Source organism: Stegodyphus dumicola, chromosome 5 (genome assembly GCF_044657685.1).
Source record: "Stegodyphus dumicola isolate Sdum_Otavi_A_Nest chromosome 5, ASM4465768v1".
Classification (NCBI taxonomy): Eukaryota; Metazoa; Arthropoda; class Arachnida; order Araneae; family Eresidae; genus Stegodyphus; species Stegodyphus dumicola.
In genome coordinates this window covers 33,748,019-33,766,447 of record NC_140772.1, presented here as the reverse complement: position 1 = coordinate 33,766,447, position 18,429 = coordinate 33,748,019, and the positions used below count along the sequence as shown (strand labels likewise).

Genomic DNA, 18,429 nt, shown 5'->3' with positions numbered 1-18,429 from the left:
CAGAAGGTCCTTAATTTTAATCATCTGAAATTTCTGTCTGTTTTTACAACTGCCATTTTGAGTGTGAATTAGCATTTTAGAGGAATTTTGCAGCATTTCAAAATTCATTTTTTCTAATAAAAAGCTCTTAAACAACAATTCACTTTTGGGGATGTGAATTCTTTTATTAAACGGTTCTAAATTTGGCGACTTATCAACATTTTGGCGATTTTAAGATCAGTTTCTATAGAAATTTTTAATTCCGAGATTGAGAATTTTCTGACGATTTTTTTTAAAACATCGTAACATTGATAAATATCATTAAAATAATAGTGATATAATTAAGACACAATAACACGTCGAACAAATACTAATTCAGAAGTCAAACAACAAAAATCATCCTTATACTTTCAAATTTGAAAATCATTATATTTTCAAATTATATTTTCAAATTTGAAAATATAACGCTGATTTTTGTTGTTTGACTTCTGAATTAGTATTGGTGATATATTGAAATTATATTTAAAAAATAACATTAAGGAAAAAAATCTCAAAGGTTTCAGATTTTAAATTACTTCCAAATTTGTGTTTTTGTAACGTTTTGTGTGTTATTCTTATTTATTAAATATCATGTTCTTTGGACTTAAACCATAAAATTCAGTTCAATAGCAATGTTCCAAATTAATTTTAAAATGAGCATATCTTTAGAATTTTCGATACATGGTTCCTCGTGCTGGAGATAAATTCCCCCCCCCCCTCCCCGTAGAATGTTGCCATTGCTCGCTTTGAAATCCTTGAGTTTGTTAATAAAAAATTCTTTAAAGTTTTACAAAATATGAAATCAATAATAAAACAAATTTCAAATTTGGTCTTCCACATGCCCATATTCGTAGGAGGATTACGATTCAAAATTCAATGGCTCTATGTAACATGTTTTATCACAATGTGAGAAATATACATACATTTATGCAGATTTTTCATTATTTAATTTCTTCAAATATAATGCAGGACTCTAACATTTGGTGGCAACAATTTGAAAAGTGAAACGGACATTTATAGTGAGTCAACACAAAATCGCAAAACAGAAACAATAGTCTTTCAGGGACAAAGCCTCTTTTGACTAATAAAACATTTTTTATTTTTTGCTGTCATATTATAAAGTTTCATTTTGGCAACTTAGTATACAGTAGTTTGAATTTGAAAAGTAAACAAAGTATAATGCTATAAAGCACAATTTACGAAACAGCTCTTCGCAGAAGCAAAATTAGCTTTGTAATTAATTAAAAATGTCTTCTTTTTAACTTTTTCATAGTGAAAGTTTTTCCCATGTAATTGTCTGAGAATATTCTAAATTCTCAGAATATACTCAGTTTTTTCTATAAAATTAATTTTACCCTTTTCCCTCCTCCCCCCCCCCCAAAAAAATATTTTTGGCTTTTTCCTGTTACAGAATTGGTAGGGATAATTTTTCTTTAGGGTTTTAGACATTGCAGTTTGGAAAGTTTAGAAAGATTTGAAGGCAAGATTTATAGACACACGATTCTAGAAGATCCAAGAAATATGTGACAAAAGGAAAATTCCTCCATGGTATCAACACGTAATCGATGTATTTTATAGAAATTTTGGAGAACGTCTTGAAGAACAATGAAAACATAATATTTGAATGGCTTACTTCTGATACTAGAATCATTTTCTTAATGTGTTTATCTTCCTTTTATTTTCTCTACTTTTCACTAGACTTCTCTACTTCACTAGACTCTACTTTTCACTGAATCTTATCACATGGGCAGGCATTATAGAAAGGGATTTTTTTATTAATAAGGAAATTGAAAACTTGCAATTTAAAAGATTCATCTAATATGCCTAAATACATCGTACACAGAGCTGGCACTAGGCATTTCCTAACCTGATGCAATCTCTGCGGATACTAAATTCTGCTGCCTAGTGCCTTTCTAAATTCTGCTTCCAATGCCTGCTCTAAATTCTAAAAGTTTTGCCATTTCTAGATTTTGTTGTTCGGTGTGTCACTAAATTCTAAAAATTCTGCCACACCAGCTCTGTAACCGCTCTTTACCATATATATTTCATATTTCTTCTGAATGTTCATATTATTAATTATTATTAAAGAAATAAAATTAGCCACTTTTTATATACATTCTAAATGATATTAGTGTTTTTTAGAATAACAGAAATCCTTAATTAAATCCAAAAATTCTAAAATGGAACATGTTGAAGAAAGAAACTGAATACATAAAGAAAATTATTCTTCAAAAATATGTTCAGTTATTATTATGTTTATGATTTCAACCTTCCTAAAATTCCCCATTTCTGTTTCCTCATATGATAGAGTTACTGAGCCAGATGAAATTAAAATCAAATTGTATAATGTTTGACCACTAAACCACATTTTTGAGTTTGACTGTTCTTGTATAATTACATCACTGTGAGCTGTAACTGATTTTGTTTTTTAAATAAGAGGCTTATTTAAACCTTTGTCTGATATTGTAGTTACTTTCAGCCATAGCGATAATTTGCTTCACATCTCTCAGGGGTTTTGGACTATTTAACTTTTTCCCAGATCAAGTAAACCCTCATAGGTACATTGTGGAGAGATTGACAAGTTAGGAGATAAACCATGCAGAAACTAGCTAGAGCATTGGCTTTTGCATATTGAGACAAATCTCTAATTGTTAGACAAGTTGCTTATAGAAAAATAAATCGATATAAACTAGCCAAAATGTTTGGGAAGGCTTCAAATTAAAATGATGGATAAATATTTTATTGAGTGTTGTTGTTACAAAACATAAATGTTTTGTAGCTTTTAATGTATAATTATCCTAATATCGTTTAAGAATTAATGTCATAAATTACATGTATTTTAAACTGTGAAATTTTATTAATTTAGATTTTAATAGGGCTTTTTTGACAAATATTGTTAAAAAATAAAATTTAATAGTGGCCATGTAAATATATTATGACTAAGGTTATCTAACTACCTAATTTAATTATTGATAACTAACTGCTTAAAAATTATCTCTACATAATAAAGCGGGTTATTGCCTTTCATTAATATTCACTGTGGTCACAAGATAAAACACAAAAATGTAAAAATTCAAGTAAAACTTATTCTTTGCATCTAAGTGAGACTTAAAAGAATGGAAAAGAACTTATCATCTCTAGTGCTTTAATGACTTATTGGAACTTTAAAGTATATTAACTGGGTTGCAACCCCTGGAACTCTACATGAAGCTACGACACTAACTGCATCAAACAGAGCCTGACTAACTTTCAACACTTACCAACCGTGCCTACATCAGGCCTTTCAGTTTCTAATCAACAGGTTTCTCTCCAGACAAGCAGCAGCAGTGACAACATTCAGTCTTTTGTTATGAATCATTCTGATTATGATCTTACTTCTCATTTTAACCTATGCCGTTTGACATAAAATATACCTGCTATTTGCTAAACCTCTAGACTGACCAAGTATGTGACAAAATGAGACATAAAAAATTCAACATAAAGCTAACTGTTAGTAAAACATAAATGTCATTTATCTTCTTTCAAATATGTCCAGCTATTATAAGTGTAAAATATTTAATGCTACATGATAAATTCCATGAAGTTTATTTTATTCTCAAACTTATTAATAATTATGTTAATTTATTCATGTTTAGTAATAATGCATACTACTTAGAGATCTATTTTATTTTTATGATGGTATTAGAAAAGTGAAATTCAGGCATAGATAATATTTTTAATTCAATTTATTTAGCTCCGATTTACCCATAGGTCCTTAATATTTTTTCATTAATGGGCCTTAAAAGTACTTAATTTCCATGTGCAGAAATGTGTATGAACTCTGAGTTGTGTTTATAACATCTCTCTTTTGAAACTGACCACTTCCACTACAGACCAAAATCGTCTGTAACATGGATGGTTGTTTTAGAGAATGTTCACTATATTTACTTTATTTCAGTTTTGCGTGAATCGGTTACATATCTAAAGAAGAATTTTCTTGTCAGACTTTTGTAAGGAGTCAAATTTTATCAGTAAACAATGAAAAAATTAATTATAGGTTGCTTTGTTTATCTTGCATTTTTATCAGATAATGTTCTTTACAAATTATTTTTGCTGGGAAGTCATGGTATAAATTCCATTTTTGATGTTTTTTGAAAATTTTATTTTGAAGCATTTAAATGAAATTTTAATTAATTTATTTATTATTTTTTACTTAGCACTTAAGATTTAAATATGCACTTTTTTCAGTAGCATTTAGTTCATTCTTTTTCAGAAGTGTATTGAAATATAAAGTAAATGACATAACTGTATGATATTATTTTCATTCACTTGTATAGACAGTATGTATTCTGCTAAATTCAGATTGGAAAGCATTTTCATTTTGTTGAGCATTGACATTTTCTTGCAAGTATGAAAAGTAATGGCATAGCTCATGAAAAATAATTTAGTATTTATTACCAAATTATGAATATCTGATGTTTATGATGATTTTATTTTGGCACAGAGAACACTTAGGATTGTTAGATAAAGCCAATCAGTCCATTGATATTCGAGATCCTGTTATTGAGTCTTTTTACAAGGAAGTGTGGGTTAAAACTGCTGCATTAAATACATCCATATATGAAAAAGTAAGCGTTTTTATCATATTAAAGTATATGTTCCCCCCTCAATAATAAAACATGTTAGCTAAATGAGTTACTTGATTGAAATAGTTTTGAATATTTTCATTTTTACTCTTTTTATTTTTTTTAATATTATTATTATTATTTTTACACTTAAGTCTTGTTTTTCTTTCTGAATTTATTATAGTTTTTTTATTATTTTATTTTATTAATAATCAGTGCCTTTTGCTGAGCTTTTCTAGGATTCTCATTCACCTTAAACATATTGAGAAGTTTATAGCAGGTCAGAGAATTAAAAATATAGGCAGGGAAAGTTTTTGAAAATATAAACTTTCTTTCAAAAAGCCAGAGAAAATGTGAAATTCTTTTTTAGTCAGGGAGCCCCCCCCTCAAGTAAATTAGTCATTTCTTATTTAAAACAAAAACCTATAAACAATAGTGCTTGTACAAAAATAAATAAATAAATAAAAGCACAGAGTTGCTGTAATCTTTGTTTCTCGTGCACAAAGTACTTAGTTAATATTTGAAACAGCAATATGAACACATGCCTTTCTGCATCACCTGCTAATGATAAGTCACTATACTCTGTAATTATGTTTTAATAATTGATTATGTTAATTAAACACTTGTAATCAACCCTGAATAATTTTTATTTTTTCTGTTTTATTTTGGAGCTTTGTAGAAGTAATATTTATTATGAATATTTTATTGTTGTAAATTTCTTTTGCAAAATGAAGTTTTACTCGGAATTCTTTTTAAATGGCTTAGATTTTCTTAGATATATAATCCTTTCATTTTCTTCACAAGGATAAGTAAAATAAATGAAATTTATATAACATTCTTAGCTACTTCATCATATTTTGTAATAAATACAGAAAGTTATTCAGTTATTCATACTTAATTTGCTAACTACAGTCAAACTCCCTGAGTATAAAAATTTTGGGGGTCCTGTCCAATTTCCAATAGATTTAAGGTGATTTTATAGGGCTATGAACTTCCAAATATATAAAAATTGAATGTAACAAACTTCAAGGACATCTTGAAATGGCTTCGTATTTTTCAAACTTTTTTTCAGAATTTCTCGCAAAACACCCTTAGGTTACTGTTTTATTTCTTCACCTTTACCTTTCTTTGTGTTCTAAATCAAAGGCTATACAAGGCAGATGTAGCAGCATACCTTAGAACAGTAGTCTTAAACTGACTTATGCAGCCTGCAAATACAGTCTTGCAGAGATTTTAGGTTTTTTAGTTGGAGCTTACATCATTAGAAAAAAACATGAATAATATGCCAGAAAATCAATAAAATAGATTAATTTATTGTGTGATCTAAATCTTATTGAAAGATTTCAAGATACAGATTTTATTAATAGTTAAAAAATAAAAAAGCTCTATTATGAATTTGAATTTTTGCACTGAAAATAGTGCTTGAGAATATATTTATATGTGAACAAATGTTTTTCATAGTTAAAAATTATGGTGGAAAAAATGGTTGACCGATCAGCATCTGTAATCTATGATGAAGATAATTTCTAGTAATTTTTCAGTGAGACTATAAACTTTAAGAATTCAAGCAGCATCAACTATCAAGCTGTAGTAAGAAATAAAAGAAGTTTATAATTATTTACATACAAACATGTGTATTTTTATTTATATGAAGAAAAATAAGAGAAGGAGACTGGTATGTCATTATTTATTCTCAAGTTTTGTCCTACAAGTTTTCTCTGAAAAGTTAGAAAGTTTCCATAATTTGGTTTAGGTAAAATTAAAGTAAGTTATTCAATGGTTAATTAAACATGTTAGAATTATTTTAAACAAATACCAGTCTAAACATTTATTATTTAGCTATCACCATATTTTAATAGTAAAGTATACTCAATAGAAGTGTCTTCCAGGTACACACTTTAGATTTTAGATAGGAAATAAAAATAAACAGCAATTTATTTCTCTTTGTGATATTATTAATTTTTGTTTATGTATGTATATTTCGATAAACATTTAATAAGCAAAATTGAAAATTTAATTAAAGTATCTTTTATTTTGTGAATAACAAATTTTGATTTTATTAAAAACAAAGTAAAACAAAAAATTCTGGCTTGTCAGCTGTTTTTAGGCCTGCATCGAAAACATTCAGCCTGCATCGAAATTCAGTTTGAGATCACTGCCTTAGGAGATTATGTTGAGGCTAAGAGCTTTAATCAGTTCTTTGATTCCTTTGAGGTCTTTGAATGAGCTGTCAGAGAAATGTTCTGCTTCAAGGCTGATGCTAATTCATTATTATAAATGCATATTTTAAATAGAATTTTGTCATCTGGAGGGATGGATCATTTGACTTGTATACAAAGTAGTTTTTCATGTGAAATTATTAATATTTGGTAAAACTAAAATACAATGAAAAAGAAGTTTAGTAATTTCAACAAAGAATTCTTCTTTATTTATTAAATAAAGCTACAATTAATTTCTTTTTGGAAATGTGACAATATTAATCACTCTTTCTATTGGATTTATCAATAAACTATTTAGTGATTTATCAATAAGCTATTTAGTTATTATTTAGTTATGCTATTTAGTGAAATGATCTATTTTTTCATATATGTGTACCATATCAGATTAGATATAATGAACCACTGGGCAAACCAAACTTTCAGTACTTTGAAGTTCATTATAGTGGAAATTGACTGCAGTTCATTATGTTTGGTCAGAGCACTTGTTTCATTTGGCTGTAGAAATGCAGAGAAATTAAAATTTTAATTATAGTGAGAAACTTTTTTTAATAAGCATTTTTGTAGTGAAATATTTTTAATTTGTATTGAAGAAATCACTGGAATTATTTTATTCTGTATAGGTTTTTCGTTGCATTCCAACTGATGAGGTGCGCTGTTTTTCTGAGCTGAAAGAGTATTTGTTAAAACCAGGTATGTCTGTAACAGATCCAGAATCTGCATCTAAACTGCTCAGCAATGTTCAAGGGCATTTAGTCTTGCTGCCATTTTTCTTTTTGTGTAATGAAAACTTAACACCTCCACCTGGCACTAAGGAATCTCTTATGCCTGTTTCTTTATGGACATAATTTTCATGTTGTGTTTTTTTTTTTATGGGTATAAGTATAATGTTGGGTATATTTGCGTCTTAATAGTCTTTATTTCATGTTTTATTTTTGTTATTAAAAGCATTTTTCACTTACTATTTTTCTTCTTCTGGAGGTTATCTGTAAATGTGAAGCTGTATTTTTGAATTATGTGCATTTTTTTTTATTTTTGTTGAATTTCAGTTCATTAATCTGCTTTATCATGATAAAATATATACCATATTTACTCGCATATTTCTCCTTTTCACGTATTCCCTCCTAATTCTTTCAACATATGATTTTGAAATTTCTGATTTATGGTAACAATGAAAAATGTATGCACATACAGGAAGCTATTTCATGTGAGTAAAAGAATATTCTTCAAATTGATAAATCTTTTGAAATATATAATATAATAATAAAAATGGTGTATTTTTATGTGTGTTGTCTAATGTACTGTGTTTATCATTTAAGCCATCTGTTTAGAAATAGTATACACGACATACTTTTCTCCTTCTGTTTTTCGGGTGGTAAAACTAGTAGGAAAAAGGCAAGAAATATGCGAGTAACTATCATATAGCTTCATTTTTATGCCCAGAAAGGAATGTTTTAGTAAATCCTAGATTTAGATTTGTATCAGAAACTGTCAAATTTTGTTCAAATATCAAATGCAAAAAAGTTCAGAGCTTTGTACAAAAAAAAGAATGTAACATAAATTTTGTAACTATGTATAATTTTAGTATGTAATTTTTAAATACGTAACTAGTTTGTTCAACTGTAGTTTTGCATCTCAGAGACTTCTTCCATTGTAATTCCAACTGCATGGTGCTCAATCATACATAAAGGTTATCTTTCATCAAACCACATTGCCCATACTATTTGTGTTCCCTGTTCTATAAGGAAAGAGTAGCAAGAATAAAATATGTAATGCATTTTGATTAAAATATTTTAATAAACATTTTATTTGATTTAGATGCATTTAAAAATTTTTACAAGCAGTTAAATGTAAGATTAAAAGTTAATTAATTTTATTTATCCGTATCAAAAGGAATAGCAATGGTTAGGAATGTAGCTCTTAAATTCTCTTTGCCAAGTTGCAAATACTTAATAGAGTTTTTGAAAAATCAAACAATTTCCTCTAAATTATTTTTATTATATGTAGGGTTTGTATAACATAATATATAATTTTATATACAGAATTTAAAGGTTCATAATATTCTTCATAAAGCTTTTTTTCATTGGAATGGCTAATAACTTTTTAATGGTTAGGAGTAGCAATGATTGATGTGGTACTTACTCCCTGCAATTTTTTTTAAATCTTTGTTATTAAAATTTTATTACTGTTTTTAAATAAACAGTAATTAGTTATATGGCCATATAGCAAATAAAAGTGTTCCTCAATGTAAAATAATTTTTTGATGTGGGCCACTGTTTGTATGCTGTTTGAAAATATGTAAAATAATGTTTAAATTTTTGCAATGAATTTATTAAAGAGCATTGCTAATTAGACTAAATATTATTTCTAACAGGTAATAGGTATGATAAATCTAATGATTGTGTTTCATATTGTTTTTCATATAAAAGCCTGGAGATGTTTGAACAATAATGCACTATTTCATAATTCAAAACATTCTAACTTGAGATCAGGCAGTAAAGAAAGAATTCCTTGAAGTATATATTTAATCTCCCTTCCTTTATTTATTTTATTTTAACGGAAGGTTTAAGACCTAGGTTTATTCAGCATATATGTTAGAAAACAGTGTGAATATCTGAGAATTAGTTTCAGCTCAAATTCTTGTTAACTGCAAGAAGGTGAAGATTATTAATTTCTGTGAATTATGCTTTTCTTTGAAATCTAAATTTATTATGTAATTCTAGATAGTTTTAATGTGAAATACTCATTTTCGGGGAAAAACAGTTCTTTAAAAATTACTTTCTCTTTTAATATATAAAAATTTATAAATAAAAATTTATTTTATTTTTATTTCAAAGTAATAAAAATCATAAATACTTAAACTGTTCCAGCCTGCATTAATTTCACCTATCATTGTATGTGAAAATAGAAACTGTGTATGACATTGCCAGAATGTTTAAAAACGTGAATTCAAACCCAGGCTTGCTAAAAATATTTTTTAAATTCTGTTTGGAGAATTGTAGTTAATTTTGAGCAAGCCAAGTTTCAAATTAAAAAATCAAATTGTTTGAGGGGCAATATTGGTTTCAGAACCCTAAATTTAAGAGGCTTCACTTAAAAATTTTGTAATTAAAAAGATAAATAAATAAAATATTAAAAATATCCTTTCAAGGTTCCTTTTTAATTATTTTTACAAAAATTTGACTTGCAACTTAAACAATAGTTTATTTTTAAAAGTATATCTTTTTTGGCATGTTTTTTGATTAAATCCTACACCAAATTTGTCTTCCACTAAAAATGAAATGTTCTGCACTAATTAAACATTGCTTTATTATGCAGTTCTCTGTATATAGCCTTAATTACATTCCATAATTTAGAGTTTTATTTTGGATCTAAATACGTGATGTAGAACAAAATCATCATTCGATACTGGAAAAGTCTCTGGATATTTGCAAGTTTGGACTAATCAAATAATGTACTTAATCCTGTTCCTCAAGAGTGATTTTATATAAGATATGTTTATATAACATGTAAATAATAATTGCATTTTAAAGCGCACACATGGCAAATAGTACTGACTATATATACATATGTATGCATCTTGATATTTTAATCTTCAACTTCATAAAAAATTTTAAACTGTGAAGTAAGTTTTGGTAATACACTAAAATGTTTAATTAAATTAATTAAAGCTACTTTTGGGATAAATGTTTACAATCCTGTTTTGCCATGCTAAGAAGTCTTGTCACTTAACTTTACATATTCGTTATTTATACAATCATCCATACACTTTTACAAATGTTCCATTGTAAGAATGTTTTTTTGTTTCACAAATTGTGAAGAAATGATATACAAATACTATTTTTTTAAAATATCGCAACAATTAGAGGAAACTTTTATAAAAGAAGAAAAATGTTAAATATTTTTTTTTTCACATATGTCTGTGAAACATTCGTTATATTTAACTTTCTGAACATGTTATTATTCTAATTTGGCATATCTTACGTATGTAAAGGAGAAGTCAGATTATTTGAGGTATGCTAGGTGCTAATTTTTTTTATGATAAGGGGCAAATTTTTATGGTTCTGTAAATTTTTAAAATTTGAATGAGAGAAGAATTTAAATTTCACTCTATTTTGCAGTTTGATGACAAATTTCTTAGCACAGCTGTATTGAAAAATGCTTATTGAATCTTTTCATAACTATATTGGATGACATACAAAATCTTTGCCTTTCTAAAAAATTTTAACCTACAAATTTTACATAATTTTTTGGCCTAATTATAATTTGCAGTAAGTTTTTCTCATATTATGATCTTCAAAATTTAAGCAATTTTTTAATAATGCTAAATTTCAATTTTTATTCAAGCATTATGTTTAAAAAGTAATATATTTATTAATCCTTTAAGGTGCTGTTAAAATATGTTTTTACAACTGATTTATAATTTCAGTATCACAGCCAGCTATGACATAAGATGAATATAAGCATGTACATTTTTAGATATATTTCTTTATTTATAAATTATATTTATGTATAATTTTCTTACTATTCTGTAAACTTTCAAACATTTGGAGCATTTACATAAGTTTAGCTATAAATATTTGTTTTTCTCCTGCAATAAACGGATTTGTTCTTGTCGTTGTAGAAAAAATTGGCAGGAATGTAAAATTGTCATATTTTTGTATAGTTTCCTTTATATTGTGCATTAATTATTTAATTTTTCTAAAGTTTAGAATTAAAAAAAAAGAAAATGTAATTTTGTTAAACCTTTTTTTAACTAAAACATCTTTAAGTATAGTATGCCGTGTCTTTTTTTAAGTTCAGAATTCAAAAGTTAAAAGTTTCGAATGAGGCATACCCTGGATCTGACTTCTAATTTCATAATAAACATTCATATTTTGTAAATGCAAAAGATTCCTGTATACCATAATGATATATTTGAAGATCCTTGTGATATATGATGATGTTTTTCATTTAATTGTATATTTAGGATTTGGTGAAAAAATTATATGGTGCTTACTTTTTCTTTAAATGTTATTCACATTATTCTGAAACTACAAATCTGCGGATCGAGAGATAAGCATTTGAGGAGAAAACTATAAGGAATATGAGGAATAATATTTAAGGGAAACTGAGTTATGAATTTTACATCATAATTCACATTTTAAAATTAATATACATTTTTTCTATTTTGGCACAATTATAGCTATTGAAAAAGAAGTGGCAAGAGTAAAAAAAAAAATGCAGATTCTTGGTTTGGAATTGCTGATAATAATATACATATGTGAGTGAGAAATTGTATCATTTGTTAATGTTAGAGATTTAAAAGAAAACAAGCACAAAAAATACTTTTATAAAGAAATATTGCATAGTTGTATAAACATTTTTTTTGTTTTATTATTTCTTGCAATTAATAAATTTCATTAAAAACATAAATTATTTTATATTACTCTAAAAGTATGTAAGAATCTCATTTTTATAATTGGGGTATTTATTCCTTATTTCATTTCATAAGTATACATAATTTCATCTTTTTCTGAAAAATATTTCTAATATTTAGCAATAAATATGTGCGTAATACACATATTCAACTTTAAACCTAAACTTATATACAGATATATATGTTCAGTCTGGATGAATAACCTTTATTAAGATCTTATTTTATAACAGTGTACTTTTTACAATATTATTAGATTATGTTGAATAGTCATTTTAAATACTAAACTGTACTAACATGTATTCCATTATTTTCAAAATGTAACACAGGCAGCTAATAGAAGAATAATTTTTATTTGTAGTGCTTGTGGATGTATTAAATGAAAAGTTTTATAAATATCTGTTTACTGTTCTTATTAACAACATATATTTCACTTAAAATTAGCCTGTGTATATATATGATTAAATACACTTAACAAACACTCTTAAGTTTCTTATGTACATTCTTGCCAATGTTTTGGTTTTGCTGTTTGTTTTATGCTCTGTATTTGATAGTTTATTTCAGTTTTCTTTATTGCTAATGTATTTCTAGTCTAACTCGTACTCTAGTCTGTATCCTCACTTAAGATTAAAACTCCACAGAGGGTTGTTGTACTTACTTTTTTTCCCCTCTTTCTTTGGTTTTTGTATACTTCTGTCCTTGTTTATATGTATGAAATTGAAAGTATTCAGCCATAATATGTAAAAGTAATGTACAAGCCATACTTCTAGAGGTGAAAAAGATGTATTATGTATCATTCAGAAACTGATAAAATACAACTGTGTATCAGTATTTAAATGTTATTTTTTGTCCACTGGGGGAAATTTGTTTCCATTAAACTCTTTTTATTAGAACATTAATTTAATAAAAAGGGAAACGAAAATAGGTTTCCATAAATTAAGAAGTTTGCCAAGTGGATTATTCTTGGCGTTAACTGGAAAAAAAAAAAAAAAAAAAAAACGGCAGGATAATTTTTTAAGTTCTTCGTAAATTTTGCACCAAATTTTACAAAATTTAATATTTAGGCATAATTTGAGTTGCAGAATCGATATATGGAAAAAAATTGGCATGCCATTTCAAGAAAAGTCCCCCCCCCCTTTTTTTTGTCAAAATCCCTATCTGTTAGAACAGTGCTTTATATAAATGTAATATATATCCTAAGTCGCGCTTTTCAGACATGAAAAACGCAATTTGTATTTTGTTAATTGGTCCAGTAGGACAGAAGATATAGAAATGTCCCCCACCTTTTTTTTTTTTTTTTTTTTTTTTTTTTTTTTTGTAAGTGTACCATTAAAATTAGCTGACATTTAGAGAATTTTAGGATGCAGTAAGCTTACAGTATGATTTCCAACTAATAGCTAAATATGTGATGTGATAAGGCTTGTTATGAGTACAAAATTTAAGGTATTTTTTACGCACTGCTTTGCAATTTTTTGCTATATTTGTTATTAACTATTGTACAAGAAACTTTCAAATTCCTGAAGGATGTTATGAATCATCTCAAATAATTTTTTGAAGGATACCATATTTATAAAATTTTTTGTTTAAAATTGATTGTTATATATAACAAGATCGTACTGTAATTAAACTTTCTTAAAATTTGAATTTTACTATCTATATCAAAAACCCAAAGCGGTTATCTTAATGTTTCAAAGTCAAACACAATATTAGGAAAACAATTGACACAGTATAAGTTTTATCAAAGTATATCCTCATTAAGCAAAACTGAACTAATTCATTTTGTTTTCATGCGAAGGTATAAAAGCAAATGAATAATGAAAAGTCTAATTCTGTTTAATGTACATAATTACTAACTTTTTAAAAAAATCTGCTTTCAAAATAAGAGAAATTATTTTGTTTATGTTATTAGAAATAAAAGAAATTATCTAATGAAAATTCAATGCATTAACTCAGTAATACTTATTTGGGAAAATACACACATTCCCCCCCAAAAAAAATCATTCTTGTGAAAGTTTAAAATATCATTATTCAAGTGTGTTGTATTATTGTTGTTCTATTTCAGTTACTTATATGATACAAACATACTATAATGAATGTATTTTTAAATGCATTTAAAAAGTCAACTGCAATTTATATATCTATCCAAAAGTCTCAAAATTAACACAGAAAATGTTATATAGTGTATTTATATAGCTTAATCTCTTTTTACGTTTCATTCTGATAAAAAAATATCATTTGTAAATCTGCTTTGTTCAATGAATCATAACTGAGTAATGATAGGGGACAATTAGTGTTTGATTCATTTAGATTATATATATGTAGTATATGCCTTTTATTAGTCTACTATTTATCTGAAATTGGATTACATATGTGAATTGCAATTTTTAGATTTTTATGACAGTTATAATAATCATTTACATTTATATATATATATATAACAAGTGTAGAGAGAGAGAAAAAATATTACTGTATCTGTGATATATATTACAAATTCTGTTTCTGTATAAGAAATGTTTACAATTTATTGCTTCTTACTGATGAAAAATTTTATTAAAAGTCTGAAATATTGAATTATTTATTGGTGTTAAATTGTGTTGTTGAAGAACTGTGAGGGAGAAATCTTTGCTTGTATTTAAGGCTAATAGTTCTTTAATTAGAACCCAATTTCTAATGCCAAATGTTTGAAAATGAGATTAACTTTTGGAAAAGAAATTATATGTGTTATATATTTTTGTGTATTTGGAATATAAATGATCATATATAAGCATGTTTGAATGAATTCCTATGTATTTTGTCACTTTGATCTTGTTAAAGAGAACTTCTAAATGTTCAGATATTGTTATATGAATATGAATCATTGAGCAAAATGATATGAAATATTTTTCATTTTTTTTCTGCTTTTGTTTTATTGAGATAGCTTCACCTGTGCTTATGTGATAATAATTGCTTACAAATTTACTTTTAATATAAGTAATTATTGGTTTTGGTGCACAATAGGTATAACAATCACGAAGAAGCATAGTGTTAGCTTTCTAAACTTTACTTTGTCCTTCTGGCAGCTACCTAGATGCATAAATTTATTTTGTTAATTAGTTAACTAGACAACTTTGGAAAATATTATCATTTTAAAAAAGAAACCTGGGAATTAATTAAGTTATAAAGAATGATGCCCCTTCTCCCTTCCTTTTTATTAAGCAAAGTTCACTATATTCAAAAGTAAGAATTTTCTTTTGTATAAATAAATGGAAATTCCTAAATAGTCTGTAACTATATCAGAATTTTAACAAAAAGGGGATTTTATCACTTGAAAAAAAATATATATTTTGTCTTGTATATTTGCCATTTTTAATTTTTTTTAATTAATGATTTAAATAATTTACCATGCAATTATCATAAGGACTGGTGAAGTCATATTATATTATATTACTGTTTGTGTATTTTAAGTATATCTCTTTTATGTATTTGATCCAGTATTATATAACCTGGTGTGAATGATGGAGTGTTTGATTTACTAACAATATTTTTATTGAAAGTTATACTTTTGGAAATAAAAAAATGAAATACCACTGAAGTATATTTACTTTATGCGTAAAATAATTTCATTAAATTAAAAATTTCAACAAATATAATTATCCTTTCCTTAAGAAAGTTGGCTTTACACCACATTACTTTTATGGAGGATACCATATTTTCTTTGGAGGAGGCTGTAGCCCTTTGCTGTATTGTCTGCTGACTGTTCATCTATTCAGGTAATTTGATATCACAAAATAAAGCAGTGTTACAGCTTTATTTTGCTTTCCAGTTTACACCTGTGCATATCATGTCAGGAAGATGGTGTACATTTTGTCATATTCTTGTCAGGAGTGGCCAGCTTTCTTGGGCCTTGCTTGTGTATTAGTACCATTTTCAGTTTATGGGGGGGAAAAAAAAAAGGTTGAGATTTTTTAATTTTTATGAAGGGAAAAAATTTCTTTATTCAGTAGTGGAATAAAAGTATGACTTTAGTTTTGAAAGAGTGTGCAGGTTTATAACAGTTTGGCTAGATATCTAAACTGCCTACAAAAACCATATGGTTGGAAAAATGACAACTAACAATCAAGCATACTGTTACATTAAGACTTTCACGTCATCAAGATTAAAGGGTAAATTTTGACAATTAAACATTGGGGCAAGCAGATGAAAACTATTAATGTAGTGGTACAAGCAAAGAACCATTATATCCTGTAGCCTATACTATTAAAAATAGTATATACAGGGTTGCCACGCTACCTGGAAAACCGGGAAAAGTCAGGGAATTCGAAAATTGACCAAAAAATTCAGGGAAAAGTCAGGGAATTTAAGTATTTTTGTCAAAATCTGGAAAAGTCAGGGAAGTTCATACAATGATCCCGCCAAAAAAAGCGATTTTTGCGCCGACGGCGGAAGAGATAACTTTTTTGGCGAATTGTCTATCACGTGAGTGTCTGCTGGCATAGAGCCAATTTTCGCAGCTCCAATTTGATTGCCTTTTAGTTTCCCGCAACTTTTGGTTTCCAGTATTCTCGAGAATCGCATGTGCAGTGCATGAACTAAAGAAAGTACCTGTTCTCGTATAAAACAAAATGGGTTTAATCATAGTATACGGTACCATGGAGGTTAGAATCAAAGAATATGTATTGTAAAGAAGGAAAACCTCTCTGCAACAGACATGGCTCCGTTCCATCATAGAGGGAAACAGCCGTGCATGCGTGATATATCTGCCGCCAAAGCTGGAAACCGGTGTCGAAGTTCGAAGGTTACGTTATCAAGAGTTCATTAAATGAATATCCTTTAAAATTTCTTTAACCACTTGCGCTAAAAAGACGTGCGCACGTCGAGATGTTTTTGTCGCAAACTGCGAGCGACGTGAACACCACGTCGATAAGCATTTATCGCAAAAATGAAAATAACATGGTGCACACGTCGCCTAACAACGAGATTGTTTATTTCTCGAGTTACAGCTCTGGATTGCACTCGCAGATGCGGAGCGGCGTAAATGAGACACTTTACCACTTGCTATATTGTAGCGCACTGCACCGCAACCGTGAAGTTTAGTCTTAGCGCAAGTAGTTAAACTCTAAATTAAAAGAAAATATTTTTTGGCGCAAGTAAATTAATTCATAGGTTAGTAATTTTCAGGGGGGGGGGAACTACGAAAATCCGTTTTTAAAATTATTGCGAAAAATCCAAGAAGAAACGTCCTTTGATAAAACGTTTCTTCTTGGATTTTTCGCAATAATTTAAAAACGGATTTTCGTAGCTTTCTTTTTGTCAAAGAACGTTTCTTCTTAACACGTTTCTCAATTTCCGGTACACATCGCGGAGAGCCAGGTTCCGTCGCCAAATCCCTTGGCAAATTTTCCCTCCGCATTTTAGCGGCGTAATAGCATTTTACTTGTATGGAAAATTTTCTTCTTTACATAGACCAAAGAATTTAGAGATTCTTTGGATAGACGTTTTTTGGTTAAAATAATCTCCATGTATGGATTTGGCGACATGATGATGCGCAGTAAACGGGTCATTTTGGTCTTGGCGACAATTTTCAAAATCGTGCCAAAGCCTTACCGTATACTAGAATTTTACCGCAAAATCTTTTTAAACTTTTCTTTTTAATAAATATCTTGCCATTTTGCAGTAAAATAAAAAATAGTAATCTGTCATCTAGGCTAACCATGTAATATAACTATATTCGCTAAAATATCGTTGATTATTCTAATTCAATTTTTAAGTAATTATCTTTATTTTTATGTTATTCGTATAATTTAATGATGCTTCTTCCTTCTAAATTTATTAATTATTAGTAAATAATATTTCTAAATTTCAGGAAATTTTCTCTGGCATAATCTTGAAATTAATTCTAGCAGTATGATGACATACCATCAAGAAATTTAATGCACATATTTTTTTCTTATGTATGCTGCGAACTAAATATAAAATACCTCAATTTATTAAAATAGATTTCTTTGTTTCGTTTAGCTGCAGAATGTCTGCAAAAAAAGCCTTATTTTATTCCTGATTGGGAAGATTCTAATCTCAATCTTCAATGGAGAAAACAAGAACTATTATAATTTGTGTTTTCAAGTGTTAAGGTGCTTTTTAAGAACATACCTCACACAAATTAAATTTAACTAAAATCTAACCTAACTACGTATTTAGC

General features: G+C 27.6%; 1 protein-coding gene across 3 annotated transcripts in view; it reads left to right on the top strand.

Annotated features, from left to right (window-relative positions):
- The window catches only part of Pld (Phospholipase D), an 86,510-nt gene extending 70,690 nt beyond the window's left edge, over positions 1–15,820 (top strand). For all 3 annotated transcript variants that reach the window (XM_085816552.1, XM_035352699.2, XM_085816553.1), the window contains 2 exons: positions 4,502–4,625; positions 7,462–15,820. In XM_085816552.1, the coding sequence (XP_085672678.1) occupies positions 4,502–4,625; positions 7,462–7,686 (349 nt within the window). In that variant the 3' untranslated portion in view covers positions 7,687–15,820. The remainder of the gene's footprint in view (positions 1–4,501; positions 4,626–7,461) is intronic.
- Positions 15,821–18,429: the final 2,609 nt, after the last annotated feature.